At 38.8% G+C, this 18,683-nt stretch overlaps 4 protein-coding genes across 5 annotated transcripts; 2 read left to right on the forward strand and 2 right to left on the reverse strand.

The window, feature by feature from the left end:
• Window positions 1–1,857: 1,857 nt before the first annotated feature.
• Window positions 1,858–5,156, reverse strand: LOC123879108 (chorion class B protein PC401-like). Of its 2 annotated transcripts, XM_045926649.1 has the most exons (3): window positions 5,008–5,156; window positions 3,115–3,811; window positions 1,858–3,084 (listed from the first exon to the last, which is right to left on the reverse strand). In XM_045926649.1, the coding sequence occupies exons 1-3, from the start codon at window positions 5,050–5,052 to the stop codon at window positions 3,023–3,025; spliced, it is 804 nt and encodes a 267-aa protein (XP_045782605.1). In that variant the 5' UTR covers window positions 5,053–5,156; the 3' UTR covers window positions 1,858–3,022. The 2 variants fall into 2 exon arrangements, with proteins under 2 accessions (XP_045782605.1, XP_045782604.1); XM_045926648.1 differs by having other exon boundaries at window positions 1,858–3,811.
• On the reverse strand, window positions 3,860–16,851 carry LOC123879124 (chorion class B protein M2410-like). The gene is made up of 3 exons (XM_045926671.1): window positions 16,714–16,851; window positions 15,811–16,246; window positions 3,860–3,878 (listed from the first exon to the last, which is right to left on the reverse strand). Exons 1-2 carry the CDS (start codon window positions 16,759–16,761, stop codon window positions 15,815–15,817), a joined length of 480 nt encoding a protein of 159 aa, XP_045782627.1. The 5' UTR covers window positions 16,762–16,851; the 3' UTR covers window positions 3,860–3,878; window positions 15,811–15,814.
• Window positions 5,410–6,571, forward strand: LOC123879128 (chorion class CA protein ERA.1-like). Its single transcript, XM_045926677.1, has 2 exons — window positions 5,410–5,556; window positions 6,062–6,571. The coding sequence occupies exons 1-2, from the start codon at window positions 5,506–5,508 to the stop codon at window positions 6,446–6,448; spliced, it is 438 nt and encodes a 145-aa protein (XP_045782633.1). The 5' UTR covers window positions 5,410–5,505; the 3' UTR covers window positions 6,449–6,571.
• On the forward strand, window positions 11,273–13,246 carry LOC123879120 (chorion class B protein PC10-like). Its single transcript, XM_045926663.1, has 2 exons — window positions 11,273–11,379; window positions 12,706–13,246. The coding sequence occupies exons 1-2, from the start codon at window positions 11,335–11,337 to the stop codon at window positions 13,204–13,206; spliced, it is 546 nt and encodes a 181-aa protein (XP_045782619.1). The 5' UTR covers window positions 11,273–11,334; the 3' UTR covers window positions 13,207–13,246.
• Window positions 16,852–18,683: the final 1,832 nt, after the last annotated feature.

The following is an 18,683-nucleotide window of genomic DNA, read 5'->3' on the forward strand; positions in this document are numbered from 1 at the left end:
TAATGATGTAGTAAATCTAGTTTCATACTCTTGGGTTGTCTTTAAAGGATTTGTAGGGAATAAGCCGCCTTTGCACCCTTTAGTGCTTGCTCGTGTCAACTCGCAGTTTAACACTATTGTACACAAATTATATATTTTTTACAATAAACACATAAATAAAGCTTTTTATTACTACTAACTAACCTGCTTTAGTATTGTTCTGGTGGGATTTTTGACATTCCTTTCTTAATAGTGGTCAAGTTAGACGCTATAGAGAGATTCACTGAGTAGAAATAAGTGTTAGAGACCCTACGAATCTCAACCTTTTTCCTTGGACTGCCCGTCTGTCCGTCTGTCCTTTGGTCGTGTATATCAAGAAAACCTATAGGGTCTTATACTATCTCTATGTATAGGGTACTTTCCGTTGACCAAGAATCATGAAATTTGGCAGCATGTAGATAGGTCATAAATAATTGGGCTCTACACTCGCGGCGCGAACGGCCGCGAAAGCCCGCGACAACTGCGAATCACGAGTGTAGATGTTGTTCACGCCTTCGTGCTTCGCGCCTTTCCCCGATCAGTGTCGGTTTTTGGTCCGCGACAAAGGGTTTCGTCCATACTCACGAACAAGACTGTGAAGATTTGCGAGTGTGGAGGGACACAGTTCACGCGTGGATCGCGGCATACATTCACGGCGTGACTTCACGTGCGAGTGTAGAGCCGGCTTTATAACACAAGTACCTACAGAAAAAAATCCAAAAACTATGAATTTGTGGTTACATCACAAAAAAAATTAAAATTAATTTACTAAAGCACACTTTTTGTGTAGAAACTTACAATATTCTACATAAAAGTCTTAGGGGCGTATATCTTGCATTGTTACGGAACCCTTCGTGCTCGAGTCCGACTCGCACTTGACCGGTTTTAACATAAAAATGGTGACCAAACGAGCATTCGGGTCACCTGATGTTAAGTGATTACCGCCGTTCATGACCAATTTGCAGCACCAGAGGAACCGTCAATTCATTGCCAGCTTTTAAGGAATATTTAAATAATTGCATGCAATAATATCTTACGCATGAGTTGAGAGCCTATAAAAAACAATATCACCGGTAAATCTACAGAATCCATCCGCCCGTAAGTCTGTCTGTCTGTCTGTCGGGCTGTATCTCGTTAACCGAAATAGCTGAAATTTTCACAGAATGTGTACTTCTATCGCCGCTATAACAATCAATAATTTAAACAAAATTCAAAATGGCTGAAACAAATTAAAAAGTATTGTACTATTTCTTGTACAATGATACAGAACTCTTCGTGTGCGAGTCTGATTCGCACTTGGCTGATTTTTATTTCTGACTAGCTGATACCCGCGACTTCGTTCGCGTGGATTTAGGTTTTTTGAAATCCCGTGGGAACTCTTTGATTTTCCGGGATAAAAGTAGCCTATGTGCTAATCCAGGATATTATCTATCTCCATTCTAAATTTCAGCTAAATCCGTCCAGTAGTTTTTGCGTGAAGGAGTAACAAACACATACACACACACACACACATATACAAACTTTCGCATTTATAATATTAGTGTGATATTTTTTTTACTCAATATCTCTATTGAGTTTGCAAGAATTTTCCGGAAGATTTTCCTTACGAACTTACTTAAGAGTTTATTTCTCTTATTTTTGTATCAATGCCCAGGGTTTTTCTACCAACTATCTTCAGACGACGAAGTGATCCTATAAGGGTTCCGTTTTTCCTTTTGAGGTACGGAACCCTAAAAATGACCCTTTGTACAATTTTCGGTATTTCGAGATATTAATTAATGATTCATCAGGATATAAGTATTTGGTTTGCGACTGTATACTCAAAATAAAATACAGAAATGCAAGAATTCAAAATTTGTTTATTAAAATCATTAAAACCAAAATTACATTCAGTAAAATGGTCCGGTACGAAGCCTATAAGACCGTTAAAGCCGTAAGTCCGCGACTACACCTGTAAGTTTTACTCACGGAAGTAACTTACGAAATTAATTGACAACAAATTTACTAATGCAAATGTACTTATAAGAGAATGTTTACATTAGTAAATTTGTCGTAAATTAATCATGTAAGCTAATTACGTGAGTATAACTTACAGGTGTATCCGCGGTCTAAGGTCCAGTAAAGCCGTAAGCAAGACCGTCAAAGCCGTAAGTTCCAGCGAAGCCGTAACCAAGACTGTCAATGCCGTAAAGTTCAGCGAATCCGTAGGGTCCAGCAAGCCCGTTATAGTAACGTCCAAGACTTTAGGACCCCGTAAAGGGTTCAAAACCCGCGATATGGCCAGGTTCCGCAGCCACGCTGATGTCATTAACACTCCTGTTGAGCTGTAATACCCTGGTACCATGCGCTGTATTGTGGACAATTATTTAGAGAGTTTGACAGATTAATCAATTGCGCTTGTGTCCAACGTTGATTCAAGTCGGTGGTTCAATGGGTGACCGAACGATGGTGGTTCTAGAATATAACCAGGTAGCTTTTTTCTATAATTAATACCGCTTCACGCGCCTAGAGACTCTGCGTCCAGAAATCACTACCACCAGTCACTGTTAGTGGTAAGTGCAGTGTAGGACGAACTACAGTCCGTTGAACCCATGATCTGAAGAAGGTGGTGAGAAATGGGTGGTTGAGGAAGGTGGAGGACCGTGTTTAGTGGCACGCTCTTGAAAAGGCATATGTACAGCAGTGGACGCAATAACAGGCTGATGGAATGGAAAAACTGTCAGTGGATGTTTGTATCAGCTCTCTAAAGTGTTAAATCATCCTGTCGATGTATGCTCCCTGGTAGCATGCGTCTAATAAATATAATAATTAGAGAGTTTGAAAGCTCTTCTAAGTAATTGATCTAGGTTAATTTAGGGAACTTGACTTTTAGGTAGGTTAAGATTGATTTAGAGAATTTGAGCTTTAGGTAGGTTGAGATAACTATAGAAGATGAAAGAAAAAAAAAGTAGGAAGAAAGAACGGAAAAAAGAGGGTACCAAAAGAAGAGAGCCAAGATCACATTTTAGCACAAGCGTCCACTGCAGCCACAGCCGCAGCCGCAACCACGACCAGCGAAGCCGTAACCAAGACCGTTCAGCCCATTGAAGCCGCAACCAAAACCGTCAAAGCCGTTAAGTCCATTGAAGCCACAACCAAGACCATCGTAGCCGTAAAGTCCATTGAAGCCACAACCAAGACCATTATATCCGTAACCAAGACCGTTAAAGCCGTTAAGTCCATTGAAGCCGCAACCAAGACCGTCAAAGCCATAAAGTCCGTTGAAGCCGCAACCAAGACCATCATAGCCGTAAAGTCCATTGAAGCCGCAACCAAGACCGTCAAAGCCGTAACGTCCTCCGAAGCCGTAACCAAGACCGTCAAAGCCGTAAAGCCCAGCAAATCCGTAAGGTCCAGCGATTCCGTCGTAAGGTCCTAGAGCTGCGATGTCCTCGCTGATGATAGCAACTTCACCGTTTCCGCAACCATAAGCGACCGCACCACCACCCACAGTTTGCAGAGCGCCTTCAAGGGCTACCGCGCCTAGGAACGGCATAGCACCAGCCACAGCCAGCGGTCCTTCATAACAGGTCTCTGTAGTCATGGATACTCCTGTAGGGGCGATGGGAGAGAAGCTAGTTGTTACTAGGCCTCCTCCGTTGGACGCGGCGAGCGCAGCGGGTCCCAAACCACCACACAAGCCGATTGGACCGATGCCGTCATATGGACCGGCGAATGGACCGATGCCTCCACACCCACAGCCACATCCGATATCAAATCCGTTATACGGTCCGCAGCATTGAGCAGAAATGGACTGCAATCAAAATGAAAGTAATGATTTCTATACATTAAAAAAAAAAAACAAAAAAACTTCAATACAGCTTCACACTTAGATTTCTAGTATTTTTTATTATGCTCGCTCGACTTCATACATGTAAGAGTAGGAGAACTTGCTCCAATAAAACTCGCGCCGTTGTTATTATTCATCACAGTTTATTATCAATCTTTAACCATCTTTAATATTACTTTTATCCTAATAAACTTTTACAAATACTTTTGAATCATTAAATGAATCTACCACTGGTTCGGAACGCCTTTCCCACCGAGAAGAACCAGCAAGAAACTCAGCGGTTGCTCTTTTCAAAGATTCGATTTATAATAAGATTCAATTTACAATATTTTAACCGAAATTACATTTAACCGTCAAACTAAAACGAACAAATTGAAAGAAGTTAAGAAACTCAACATTTAAACCAAAGTTACAATTAACTGTCAAACTAAACCGAATAAATTAAACAAGTAGAGAAATTCAACGTGTTATCACTTCGACTGTCGATAATAGAATGCCGCTCCGCTGGACCGCTTCGCTTTTAAATACTATCGTGGCGGTGGGGTTCGGAAACGTCGACGACGTACGATGCGTCATTGAGGATTCTACTCGTCATTCGATCTATGAATTACGTGTCTCATTATTGCGCCGATATACATACATTACACGTGTAGAAACAAAAATATTATTTTTAGAGTTCCGTACCTCAAAAGGAAAAACGGAACCCTTATAGGATCACTTGTTGTCTGTCTGTCTGTCTGTCTGTCTGTCTGTCTGTCTGTCTGTCTGTCTGTCCGTCCGTCTGTCCGTCGTGTCTGTCAAGAAAACCTATAGGGTACTTCCCGTTGACCTAGAATCATGACATTTGGCAGGTAGGTGGGTCTTATAGCACAAGTACAGGGATAAATCTGAAAACCGCGAATTTGTGGTTACAGCATATAAAAAAAAATTAAAACGTGTTTCAATTTTCAAAGTAAGATAACTATAACAAGTGGGGTATCATATGAAAGGGCTTTACCTGTACATTCTAATACAGATTTTTATTTATTTTAATGCGTAGCTTAGATTTTGATTTATCGTTCAAAATGTCGAAAAAAATACCCGAGTACGGAACCCTCAGTGCGCGCGTCTGACTCGCAATTGGCCGGTTTTTTACTTTAACTTAAGCTTGTATAACTTACCTGGATAAGTGCCAGAGCACAGACCAAAAGTGCGAGCTTGAACATTTTTGGTTTTTCCGTATGCAAAGGAATTACTTTGAATGATTTTCAGAACATATTTCTAGGTTTATATACTACTTGGGCTTATCACGTGACTTATTTTCTAAATAAATTAAGAAATGGTTTACTGTCCAACAAAATTATGAAAATATCCCCATAGCAACTGAACAAATACGTTTAGTAGGTAACTAATGTGTACTTTAAAAAATCAAATACCTACTAACTGAGTTACAAAACTTTATGACAACATTAAAAGTGTGTGTATAGATATTTTATTTTACTGATAAAAAATTAACTAATTATTTTCAAGTTGGTATCGCGCGTTTTGTTTCAAAATTTTGTAAAAATTTAAAAGAATGGTATTTCAAAATTATAATTGAGTTTTCTATAAAAGCGGGTGCTGGTTTAGGAGTAACACCATTCGATTTGACGTTGTTGTAAGACATACAAACACACAAAATGAAAAGCTTCGCTCTCCTTTTGGTTTGCTTCCAAGCTTGCTTTGTGCAGGTAAAGTTTTAATCTTGTTTTAATATAATAAATAGAATATTCAAATTAACTTTTTACAAGTGTTTTTAAATCGTCTAAATACTTTACCACTGCTTCGGAATGCTGTTCCTACCCAACAAGAAACTCGGCGGTTGCTCTTTGAAGCCGGAAGGTCGGGGGTTCGATCCCGGGCATGCACTTGTAACTTTACGGAGTTATGTGCGTTTTAGGCAATTAAAATAACACTTGCTTTAACAGTGAAGGAAAACATCGTGAGGAAACCTGCATGCCTGAGAGTATTCCATAATATTCTCAAAGGTATGTAAAGTCTACCAATCCACACTTAACCAGCGTGGTACAAGTAACCCTTATCATTTTGAGAGGATACCCGTGGTCTGTAGTGAGCCGGCAAATGGCTAATCATGAAGATGATGAACCCTTAATTAAATCAAGAAGTAGCCGGTAGCAACCCTAATACCGAGCGCAAAACTTATATTAACTTACAAAAAAATTCTTTCATTCACAGAATGTCTTCAGCCAATGTCTAGGTACAGGCCCTTACGGTTATGGACCAGGAATTTTGGCTAATGGACCTTGCACTGGACCATATGGACCTGAAGTCATCGCTCCTGGCATTGCACCCCTAGCTGGTCTCATAGGCCCTGGACCTTATGCTGGGTATGGATTAGGAGCTGAGCTAATCGCTCCAGGATTGACAGCAGCGTATGGTGGAGCTGGTATCGGGGATGTAGCGGTCGTTGGCGAGATGCCAGTCGCTGGCACCACCCTCGTCGCTGGGCAGGTGCCGATCCTCGGCGCTGTGCGCTTCGCGGGCGATCTGCCAGCCGCTGGCACTGTCACCATCACTGGCAGCTGCGGGTGCGGGTGCAACCGCGGACCCTACTACTACTAAACATAAAATAATTTATTTTTTTAAATCACAATAAAACATTGTTATAATATTCAGATACAACTATTACTAAATACTACAATTGTTTTAAAAAAATGGATTAATAAAGTTTAAGTATTTGTTCTAGATTTTATTTTTATTTCTTTACCTACTATTATTTGTCATAGCTATCTAAACTAGGAACAAATTATTTCCGCAAAGAATCAGCCTGACTGTTTAGCAAGGAATGCAGACAGTATTCCACGCGGGCATAACTTGTACAGATATTTAGATTAGGTTTTATTGGAATAATTTCGAAAAAGAGCATTGTTTTTCAAGTGAATTCAAACCTTGGATACATTTCAAAGTTTGCCAGTACCGTCATGGAACCCTATTTACATACAGAGCAAATCTCATGATCCCTTGACCTTTCCCTGGACCATGAGGAGCTAAAATCATCCCTCCAGGCATGGAACCCCTCGCTGGTCTCATAGGCCCTGGATCTTATGCTGGGTATGGATTAGGAGCTGAGCTGATCGCTCCAGGATTAACAGCAGCATATGGTGGAGCTGGTATCGGGGATGTAGCAATCGCTGGCGAGATGCCAGTCGCTGGCACCACCCTCGTCGCTGGCCAGGTGCCGATCCTCGGCGCTGTGCGCTTCGCGGGCGATCTGCCAGCCGCTGGCACTGTCACCATCACTGGCAGCTGCGGGTGCGGGTGCAACCGCGGACCCTACTACTACTAAACATAAAATAATTTATTTTTTTAAATCACAATAAAACATTGTTATAATATTCAGATACAACTATTACTAAATACTACAATTGTTTTAAAAAAATGGATTAATAAAGTTTAAGTATTTGTTCTAGATTTTATTTTTATTTCTTTACCTACTATTATTTGTCATAGCTATCTAAACTAGGAACAAATTATTTCCGCAAAGAATCAGCCTGACTGTTTAGCAAGGAATGCAGACAGTATTCCACGCGGGCATAACTTGTACAGATATTTAGATTAGGTTTTATTGGAATAATTTCGAAAAAGAGCATTGTTTTTCAAGTGAATTCAAACCTTGGATACATTTCAAAGTTTGCCAGTACCGTCATGGAACCCTATTTACATACAGAGCAAATCTCATGATCCCTTGACCTTTCCCTGGACCATGAGGAGCTAAAATCATCCCTCCAGGCATGGAACCCCTCGCTGGTCTCATAGGCCCTGGATCTTATGCTGGGTATGGATTAGGAGCTGAGCTGATCGCTCCAGGATTAACAGCAGCATATGGTGGAGCTGGTATCGGGGATGTAGCAATCGCTGGCGAGATGCCAGTCGCTGGCACCACCCTCGTCGCTGGCCAGGTGCCGATCCTCGGCGCTGTGCGCTTCGCGGGCGATCTGCCAGCCGCTGGCACTGTCACCATCACTGGCAGCTGCGGGTGCGGGTGCAACCGCGGACCCTACTACTACTAAACATAAAATAATTTATTTTTTTAAATCACAATAAAACATTGTTATAATATTCAGATACAACTATTACTAAATACTACAATTGTTTTAAAAAAATGGATTAATAAAGTTTAAGTATTTGTTCTAGATTTTATTTTTATTTCTTTACCTACTATTATTTGTCATAGCTATCTAAACTAGGAACAAATTATTTCCGCAAAGAATCAGCCTGACTGTTTAGCAAGGAATGCAGACAGTATTCCACGCGGGCATAACTTGTACAGATATTTAGATTAGGTTTTATTGGAATAATTTCGAAAAAGAGCATTGTTTTTCAAGTGAATTCAAACCTTGGATACATTTCAAAGTTTGCCAGTACCGTCATGGAACCCTATTTACATACAGAGCAAATCTCATGATCCCTTGACCTTTCCCTGGACCATGAGGAGCTAAAATCATCCCTCCAGGCATGGAACCCCTCGCAGGTCTCATGAGCCCTGGATCTTATGCTGGGTATGGATTAGGAGCTGAGCTGATCGCTCCAGGATTAACAGCAGCATATGGTGGAGCTGGTATCGGGGATGTGGCAGTCGCTGGCGAGATGCCAGTCGCTGGCACCACCCTCGTCGCTGGGCAGGTGCCGATCCTCGGCGCTGTGCGCTTCGCGGGTGATCTGCCAGCCGCTGGCACTGTCACCATCACTGGCAGCTGCGGGTGCGGGTGCAACCGTGGACCCTACTATTACTAAATAATACAATTATTGTTAAAAAAAAAGATTAATAAAGTTTAAGTGTTTGTTCTATATTTTATTTTTATTTTTTACCAATTATACTTTATCATTTATCATTATCACACTAACTAATCACACTAATATTATAAAAGCAAAAGTTTGTGTGTATGTATGTGTGAATGTTTGTAACTCCTTCACGCAAAACTACTGGACGGATTTGCTGGGAATGGAGATAGATTATACCCTGGATTAGCCTTTAGCCTGATTTAGCCTCGCGATAAAAAGTAGCCTTTGTTACTTTTTATCCCGGAAAATTAAAGAGTTCCCACGGGATTTAAAAACCTATATTCACGCGAACTAAGTCGCGAGTATCAGCTAGTCGCTATTTAAACTACGAATTGTTTCGTCAAAGAATCACTTTTTAGGTGAATTCAAACCTTGAATACATTTCAAAGTTGGCCAATGCTGTGATACGAAAGAATCTATGGCATAACTATTCATAATCTAAAAGCTTAAAACGCACATAACTTCGAAAATTTTGAGTTGCCTGTTCGGGTTGAACCCCGGATAGGAGAAGTGATTGGTAGGTTATAAAGAATTAGCTGATGCCCGTGACTTCGTCCACGTGGATTTAGGTTTTATAAAATCCCGTGGGAACTCTCTGGTTTTCCGGGATAAAAAGTATCTAGGTCATTTTCCGGGACGCAAGCTACCTCAGTACCAAATATCATATTCTTTAAGAATCCCGCGGGAACTCTTATTTTTTATTTATTTGTACCAGATAAAGACAAAAAGCAAGAAAAAGTGGACAGGGAAGCACTTATCTCTATAAGAGATCTCTACCAGTGACCCTTGGCAGTGCGATAGGTTGTAAAGGGAGTAGAATAGGTACAGCAAAGATAGACAGTATTCATATGAACTCTTTGATTTTCCGGGATGAAAAGTAGCCTATGTCCGTTTCCGGGATGTAGGCTAACTCTGTACCAAATTTCATCAAAATCGGTCAAACTGTTAACCCGTAAAAAGCTAGCTGACATGAGAGACAGACACACTTTAGCATTTATAATATTAGTATGGATAAAAAATCATTGTAACTTTTCCAAGAATGTGATCCAGAAAGATACGAGTAAATAGGTATTTAATCCATTATCAACCCATCGCCGGCTCACTACAGAGTACGGGTCTTCTATCAGATTAAGAAGGAATATGCTGGCCGAGTGCGGATTGGCAGACTTCACACACCTTTGAGAACACTATGGAGAACTCTCTCTAAGGCATGCTTGTTTCCTCACGATATTTTCCTTCATCGTTGAAGCAACTAATATTTAAGTAGGTAATTATTTATAATATTAGTAGGATAATAGAATAGAACATATTATTTTTATTGATTTAAACTTTTACAAGTGCTTTTGAATCGTCAAAATAATTTACCACTAGTTCGGAATGCCGTTCCTACCGATAATAATCAGCAAGAGACTCGGCGGCGGTTGCTCTTTACAAGTGTTCAATTTACAATAATATGCCATACTATACAAGCAATTGCAGCCCCGCGCATTGCTGGAGCGAGTCAAGTCCATGCTTTTTTATCATTTACTAGCCGATGCCGATGCCCGCGACTACGCTCGCGTGGATTTAGGTTTTTTGAAATCCCCTGGGAACTCTTTGATTTTCCGGGATAAAAAGTGGCCTATGTGCTAATCTAGGATATAATCTATCTCCATTTCAAATTTCAGCCAAATCCGTCCAGTTGTTTTTGCGTGAAGGAGTAACAAACATACACACACACACACACACACACACACATACACACAAACTTTCGCCTTTATAATATGAGTGTGATATAATCTTCGATTGTATAATACGCTTTTTCCAGGAGCATACTTTTAAGAGATTTTTTTATACTTGTGTAAAATTCAAAAGGCAAGTCTAAAATTGACTGTGAAATGTTATTATAAAATATTACACTCATTCCCACAAATGACTTTCACATTTTTCTGAAGCGGAGCGTAGGATTTACGAGCCTATTACGGTTTCTATTTTGCCTGTCGTGGAAATTGCCGATTTCACCGAACGCACATAATTCCGAAAAGTTAAGGGTACGTGCCCGGGATCGAACCTCCGACCTCCGATTACGAGGTGGACGTCTTTAACAGGGCTCTCTCCGTCACTCGCTTCATACAAACGTAGTTCCAATTTCATTTGAATATTAAGCAACCAAAGTCCATGAAATTTTGCAGACATATTCTAGAAACTAATATCTATGTCTGTGGTTTTCAAAATTTCTGTTAAAATATTCGGCTTCAAAGTTACGCGATCTTACAAATTCACATACAAGTCTTTGAGCCCCTGTAATTTTAAAACTACATATTTTTAGAAAAATCTAAAACACTACAGGCACAGATATTAGTTTCTAGAATATGTCGGCAAAATTTCATGTACTTTGGTTGCTTAATATTCAAATGAAATTGGAACTACGATTGTATGAAGCGAGTGACGGAGAGAGCCCTATCACAACTGTTATGTAGTGATAAGTGAAGTGAATTGAACGTATAGCAACAATTTCAAAAACGTTATGTTATCATAATATAATTACATGACATTTTTGTAATTTTACTACTATTGTTACATTACATGCATTTATTTTAAGTAACAATTTATAAACTTTTCATATAAAAGGGAAAGGACACAAGTCTAAAACCATTCAAGCTCGAAAACTCAAAAAAACCAGCAAAATGTACAAGGCCGTAGCGCTCTTCTGTGCGTCTGCCCTCATCCAGGTAATTTTTTTTTTATATACAGGGTGTCCCAAGAAATAGTGTCAAGCGATTGTCCAGAGGTAGAACAATACTAGGGCTATCTGAATCACCCCTATGTATGTTCCGCGGTTTTGCGTAATTTTTGAGTTTTGATTTTTTTTCAAATTTTTTGACTAATCCCGACTTGCAAAAGATTATTCGTCACAGATTCCTCAATTATTGAGATATGTGCTTGATTTTTTTTTAATAGCTAGGTGAATAGCATACCTTGCATACAAAAAAACAATTGTGGTCAGATCTGATACCGTTAAGTCGTAAAAAAAAGTTGAATCCCATAGTTAGTAAAAATTCAAAACCTACATAAGTTTTTCGCAGGTGATTAAAAAAAAAAGTCACTTATAAAATTCTGCCCAGACCTTTTTTAAAAACTTGCTTATTTTATCATCTAGTAACACTGTAAATTTCAATGAGCTATCTTTATGGCTTCATACTTAAAATTTGACTCAAAGCGTAACTAACCAAAGATAACGTAGGTACGACCTGGGAACTGGGAAAGGGATGAACTAAATAAAAGTAAATAATAATAATAGTTATGTATTGTATTTACAAAAAAAAAATTCAATATGTCTACCTTCGTGCTGAATACATAATGTACATCTTCTAAAAAAGCTTTTTTTTAATCTTAAAAAATATTTTTTATTACGTCTTCGGCCTGTCTCAACTTCTCTCGTAATTCCATTACGTTTCTTAATTCTTTTAGGTACAATATCTCTTTGTAGTAGCCCCAGACATAAAAATCGATGGGATTTAAATCGGGCACATATCTCAATAATTGAGGAATCTGTGACGGATAATATTTTGCAAGACGGGATTACTCAAAAAATTAGAAAAAAAATCATAACTCAAAAACTACGCAAAACCGCGGAACATACATAGGGGTGATTCAGGTAGCCCTAGTATTGTTCTACCTCTGGACAACCGCTTGACACTATTTCTTGGGACACCCTGTATAATAAATACTGACTGATAATTAAACCCTGTTTTGGGGAAATTATATATCAAATCTTTGAAAAGAGCACTTTTGTAAATTGAACACTTGTAAAGAGCATTCCGCCGAGTTTCTTGCTGGTTCTTCTCGGTAGGAGAGGCATTCCAAACCAGTGGTAGATTCTCTTGACGATTCAAAAATACTTGTAAAAGTCTAATTGAATAAAATTGTTTTTGATTTATCATGCAAAATGTCGGAAAAAATACCCGAGTACGGAACCATCGGTGCGCGAATCTGACTCGCACTTGGCCAGTTTTCTCTTTATTGTACAAATAAATAAATAAAACACTTTTTTACAGACCATCTCTGCCCAATGCATTGGCGCGGGATACGGATTGGCTGGCGCATGGCCGGCTACCACATTGGCCACCCCATTGGTCGCTCCATGCGAGACCATCGCTCCAATTGGCTTATACGGCGGTTTGGGACCCGCGGCACTCGCCGCGTCCAACGGAGCAGGCTTAGTTGTGACCAGCCGCTCTCCCATCGCCCCAACAGGAGTGTCCATGACTTCAGAGAACTGCTACGAAGGTCCGCTGGCTGTGACTGGAGCTATCCCGTTCTTGGGCGCGGTTGCTTTGGAAGGCGCGCTGCCAACTTTGGGTGGTGGCGCAGTCAACTATGGCTGCGGGAATGGTGACGTGGCCATTCTCAGCGAGGACTTCGCGGGGCCCTATGCCCTCGGACCTTATAACGCTGGACCCTACAGCTTTGCTGGACCTTACGGCTATGATGGTCTTGGTTACGGCTACGCTGGTCGTGGACCTTATGGCATTGGCTGCGGTGGACCGTTTTTGTAAAATGTAGGTTTTTTTAGTAAATAAATTTTTAATTTTTTTGAAAATCTCTATTTTTTCTTTTGCTTCCCTTCTACTTATAACTCTCTAATTTGTGTATTTACTTACTATAGACATTAAGTACCAGGACATGATTGTTAAACAGGGGGATTTAACACTACTGAGAACACTTCCGAAGGATAATAGAGTCTTGATAGCGTCTCCAAAATTTTTTTTTTGTTATTGTATCGATTATTGTATTGATTCGTTGTAAAGGTCCGAGTGAATTAAGCTATATTTTATAGGTACGAAAAAAAATAACCAAACGATGTTACATCAAAAAAAAGTGGAGGTCACCAAAATTTTTTTTTTTTGCTATTGTTTCGAGTGGGATGTCAAATGAAAGTGGAGAAAATTCTCATGACAAATGTACAATAACATTAAAATATACCAAGCGACAGAAAAACAATTTTACTGTAATATTTCAGCGTTTATTAACAGGGCTCTCTCCGTCACTCGTTTCACACAATCGTAGTTCCAATTTCATTTGAATATTAAGCACCCAAAGTCCATGAAATTTTGCAGACATATTCTAGAAACTAATATCTGTGTCTGTGGTGTTTTAGATTTTTCTAAAAATATGTAGTTTTAAAATTACAGGGGCTCAAAGATTTGTGTGAAAATTTTTAAGACCGCGTAATTTTGAAACCGAATATTTTAACAGAAATCTGGAAAACCACATAGATATTAGTTTCTAGAATATGTCTGCAAAATTTCATGGACTTGGGTTGCTTAATATTCAAATGAAATTGGAACTACGATTGTATGAAGCGAGTGACGGAGAGAGCCCCCGCAGTCGGGTTTTAGTTTTCAACTTTATCTTGTTGTCTGACCGATGAATGATAACAGAGATTTGTTCTGCAGATTCGATGCTGCAGAACAAATCTCGGTCATCATTCTCATACTTATAGGTAAAGGTGCGTACGCACTAGAACTGAACTGCAGCTGCACTACACGTGACTGCACTACGCGGCACGAAATTAATTCTAGTATCGACTAATTTGTGAGAATAGTCGATACTAGAATTAATTTCTTAAACTGGACCCTTTAAGTAAAGATTTTTATATAAACCTGTTAGGATGATACTGCCATTGTCGCAATTAGAATGCCATAAGCCTACGTTGTCGTATTAGTTTACAAATTGCAAAAAACCAAATTAAATTTGAATTTCGCGGGCAGGCCCGTCTCATGCCCCTTAACACTTTTATTTCAACTTTTTGCGTACCTAAATAGATAACATTAGGAGTTTGAAAATTCTCAAACAATTTAACATTGGGTATAGGTAGTATATTTATTCATTAGTTGAAATAACTTTAAATTTAGTAAATTTTTTTCTAAATACTTTTCCCAAACGACTGATCAACCTTTTTCGCGCGCTTGATTTCGGTGAAAATCATCGTGCCCCTCACCCAAAATGGCGTTTTTAACCCCCGATCCAAAAAGAGGGGTGTTATAAGTTTGACATGCGTATCTGCGTATCTGTCTATGGTATCGTAGCTCCTAAACTAATGAACCGATTTTAATTTAGTTTTTTTGTTTGAAAGGTGCCTTGATCAAGAGTGTCTTAGCTATAATCCAAGAAAATCGGTTCAGCCGTTTGAAAGTTATCAGCTCTTTTCTAGTTACTCTAACCTTCACTTTGTCGGGAGTGTTATAATTTTTTAATTTACACTTGTTCATGTAGGTTGTACCTACATCAGCCCTGAGAAAGAATTTTCAGTAATTCTTACGGAACCATCAAAATCCAAATCCAAGCGAAATCGCGGGAAAACAAATGTGATAATAATAAAAGAAATCAGTAGTATATCACAATTTTATTGACCAAAAAAACATATAATTTATTAAAAACAAACAAACGGAACAATATTACCTACTTCCACACACACTTAAAGAACCTTCCACAGCCAAATTATCCGATTGGACCTTTAGACCAGTTGGTCCAACTGATGAATAATCTACTAAGAAATCTATGATAAATCTATCAATAGATCTTTAAAAAAACGGCCAAGTTCGAGTTAGACTCGCGCACTGAGGGTTCCGTACTTGGGTATTTTTTCCAACATTTTGCACGATAAATCAAAAACTATTTATACATAAAAATAAATAAAAATCTGTTTTAGGATGTACAGGTAAAGCCCTTTCATATGATACTCCACTTGGTATAGTCGTCTTATTTTGAAGATTGAAACACTTTTTTTTTTTAATGATGTAACCACAAATTCGCAGTTTTCAGATTTATTCCTGTACTTGTACTATAAAACCGACCTAGGTACCAAATTTCATGATTCTAGGTCAATGGGAAGTACCCTATAGGTTTCTTGACAGACACGACGGACGGACGGACAGTCAGACAGACAGACAGACAACAAAGTGATCCTATAAGGGTTTCGTTTTCATTTTGACGTACGGAGCCCTAAAAACCATAATCCAAACGAAATTCCGGAAAAAACTAGGTTGATAATAAATGAAATCAGTAATTATAATAATATCACAATTTTATTGATCAACAAAAACATATAATTTATTAAAAACAAACAAACGGAACAATATAACCTACTTTTTAGGTACTTTACTAATAACGTCCAACAGGCACCCCATTGCCAACATTATAGCCAAGGCCAGTCAAGCCAGCGGACACGCCAAGTCCATCGCCAAGTACACCCTCAGAGACGATACCAACGTTGCCATTGCCGCACTCATATGCCACGGCGCCTTGGCCAATCGCTGGCAATGGACCTTCCACTGTCACAACTCCCAGGAATGGTAACTTCCCAGACACACTTAAAGGACCTTCAACAGCTAAATTATCAGATTGGACCTTTAGACCAGTTGGTCCAACTGAAGAATAACTGGCCACTTGGAAACCACCGCCGTTGAATATCGCAGCGTTTTCTGGTATGTATTGTGGTGGTGCATATGGTATGTATGGCAAATTGTTTGGCAAAGCTTCTGGGATCGGTGCGAGGGGAAGACCAGGGTTAACTCTGCATTGTGCTGATATTGTCTACAAAAAAAAAAAAAAAATTAGCTTTCTATAATCCATACTGATATTATGAATGCGAAAGTGTGTCTATCTATATGTTGGTTTTATGGTCCATCTGTTTAACCGATTTTGACGAACAATGATAGCTTGTAAGTTGTAACACAGCGACGAAAATAGATTACTTACCCCAGCTAGATGGATGGATTAGATATTTTATTTTGTTAACCCCCGACCCAATAAGAGGGGTGTTACAAGTTTGAGGTGTGTATCTATCTATGGCATCGTAGCTCCTAAACTAATGAACCGATTTTAATTTTTTTTTGTTTAAAAGGTGGCTTGATCGAGAGTGTTAGCTTAACTCTATAATCCAAGAAAATCGGTTCAGCCGTTTGAAAGTTATCAGCTCTTTTCTAGTTACTGTAACCTTCACTTGTCGGGGGTGTTATAAATTTTTAATTTACACTTGTTTACTTAGAAAATTTACTTACCTGTAGAAATACTGCTGATAGACAAATTGTTAAAATCGCTGAGACCATTTTGAGTTTGAATAAAAAACTAAATATGAACTCGATAAAATTTGATGATTGAATGATTTTTTTGCCGATAAGTTAAGTTTTTATACGATAAAATGGTGTAATTATTATGTTATTAAGTAATTCTAATAATTTATCTACGGTAAGTTGTATATTGCTTTGTTTAAATTATTATGTATAGTTTAGAAATAGTACGGAAATAAATAGATAGACAATTTGTAGTCTTAGAACTTATAATAAAAAAACCGGCCAAGTGCAAGTCAGACTCGCGCACCGAGGGTTCCGTACTCGGGTATTTTTTCCGACATTTAGCACGATAAATCAAAAACTATTATGAATAAAAATAAAAATAGAATCTTTTTTAGAATATATGAATATATCAAAGCCCTTTTATATGATACCCCACTTGGTATAGTTATCTTACTTTAAAAATTGAAACACATTTTAATTTTTTTTAAATGATGTAACCACAAATTCGCGGTTTTCAGATTTATTCCTGTACTTGTGTTATAAGACATACCTATCTGCCAAATTACATGATTCTAGGTCAACGGGAAGTACCTACCCTATAGGTTTCTTGACTGACAGACGGACAGACAGACAGACAACAAAGTGATCCTATAAGGGTTCCGTTTTTCCCTTTGAGGTACGGAACTCTAAAAAATATCACTTGCTTCAACGGTAAAGGAAAACTTGTGAGGCCATCCTGTATGCCTGAGAAATGTCTTGCACGCTTGTTCCTTATGCTCTACAAGATTTAACATGCATCCGAATTGCTATGAAACTTTGTGCAGTTATTGTTGGAACTTGCGGGAAGATTTCAGTCATAGTACGTACCATCAGCGCATAATATTTACCTATGTGATCCAAGAGTCGTTCATATACAAAGAGGCAAAGCATCGAAAGTCGAAGACCCATACTAATATTATAAATGCGAAAGTGGCTGTCTGTCTGTCTGCTACCTTTTCACGGCCAAACAGTTTAACCGATTCTGAAGAAATTTGGTACAGAGTTATCCCGGGGACGGACATAGGCTAATTTTTATCCCGGAAAATCAGTTCCCAACGGGAAACAGTTCCAACGGGATTCCTAAAGACCCATCCGCTCAACCGATTCGGTACCGAGGTAGCTTGTGTCCATGTTATTGACATAGACAACTTTTTATCCCGGAAAACCAAACAAAACGGGATCTTTAAAAACCTACATCCACGCGGACGAAGTCGCGGGCATCCTCTAGTTAGCTATAAGTACATTATGAAAATGCCTACGTGATGATTTTAAAGGTCGTAAGGTCTTGAACTTGTAATTTGTGGCAATGCAGTTGTGTAGTACCACAATAACGTGTTGAGAATTGTTACATAATAAAGTTATGATAGGTAGAGATATTGATGACTATGACGTCATTTTTAGGGTCCCGTAACTAAAGAACGACTCCGCTGTTTGTCTGTTTATCAGCGGGCTGTATCTCATGAATCTTAACAGGGCTCTCTCCGTCACTTACTCCATACAATCGTAGTTCCAATTTCATTTGAATATTAAGCAACCAAAGTCCATGAAATTTTGCAGACATATTCTAGAAACTTTACTAATATCTGTGTCTGTGGTGTTTTAGATTTTTCTAAAAACATGTAGTTTCAAAATTACAGGAGCTCAAAGATTTGTATGTGAATTTTTAAGATCGCGTAACTTTGAAACCGAATATTTTAACGGAAATCTGGAAAACCACAGACACAGATATTAGTTTCTAGAATATGTCTGCAAAATTTCATGGACTTTGGTTGCTTAATATTCAAATGAAATTGGAACTACGTTTGTATGGAGCGAGTGACGGAGAGACCCCTCTTAATTGGGAGAGTTGATCAGTGTGTCTTTCTCGCTATAACAACAAATCAATGGTTGTACTGATGTTTAACAATAAACATAAT

The sequence above is a fragment of the Maniola jurtina genome, chromosome 27 (genome assembly GCF_905333055.1).
Source record: "Maniola jurtina chromosome 27, ilManJurt1.1, whole genome shotgun sequence".
Taxonomy (NCBI): Eukaryota; Metazoa; Arthropoda; class Insecta; order Lepidoptera; family Nymphalidae; genus Maniola; species Maniola jurtina.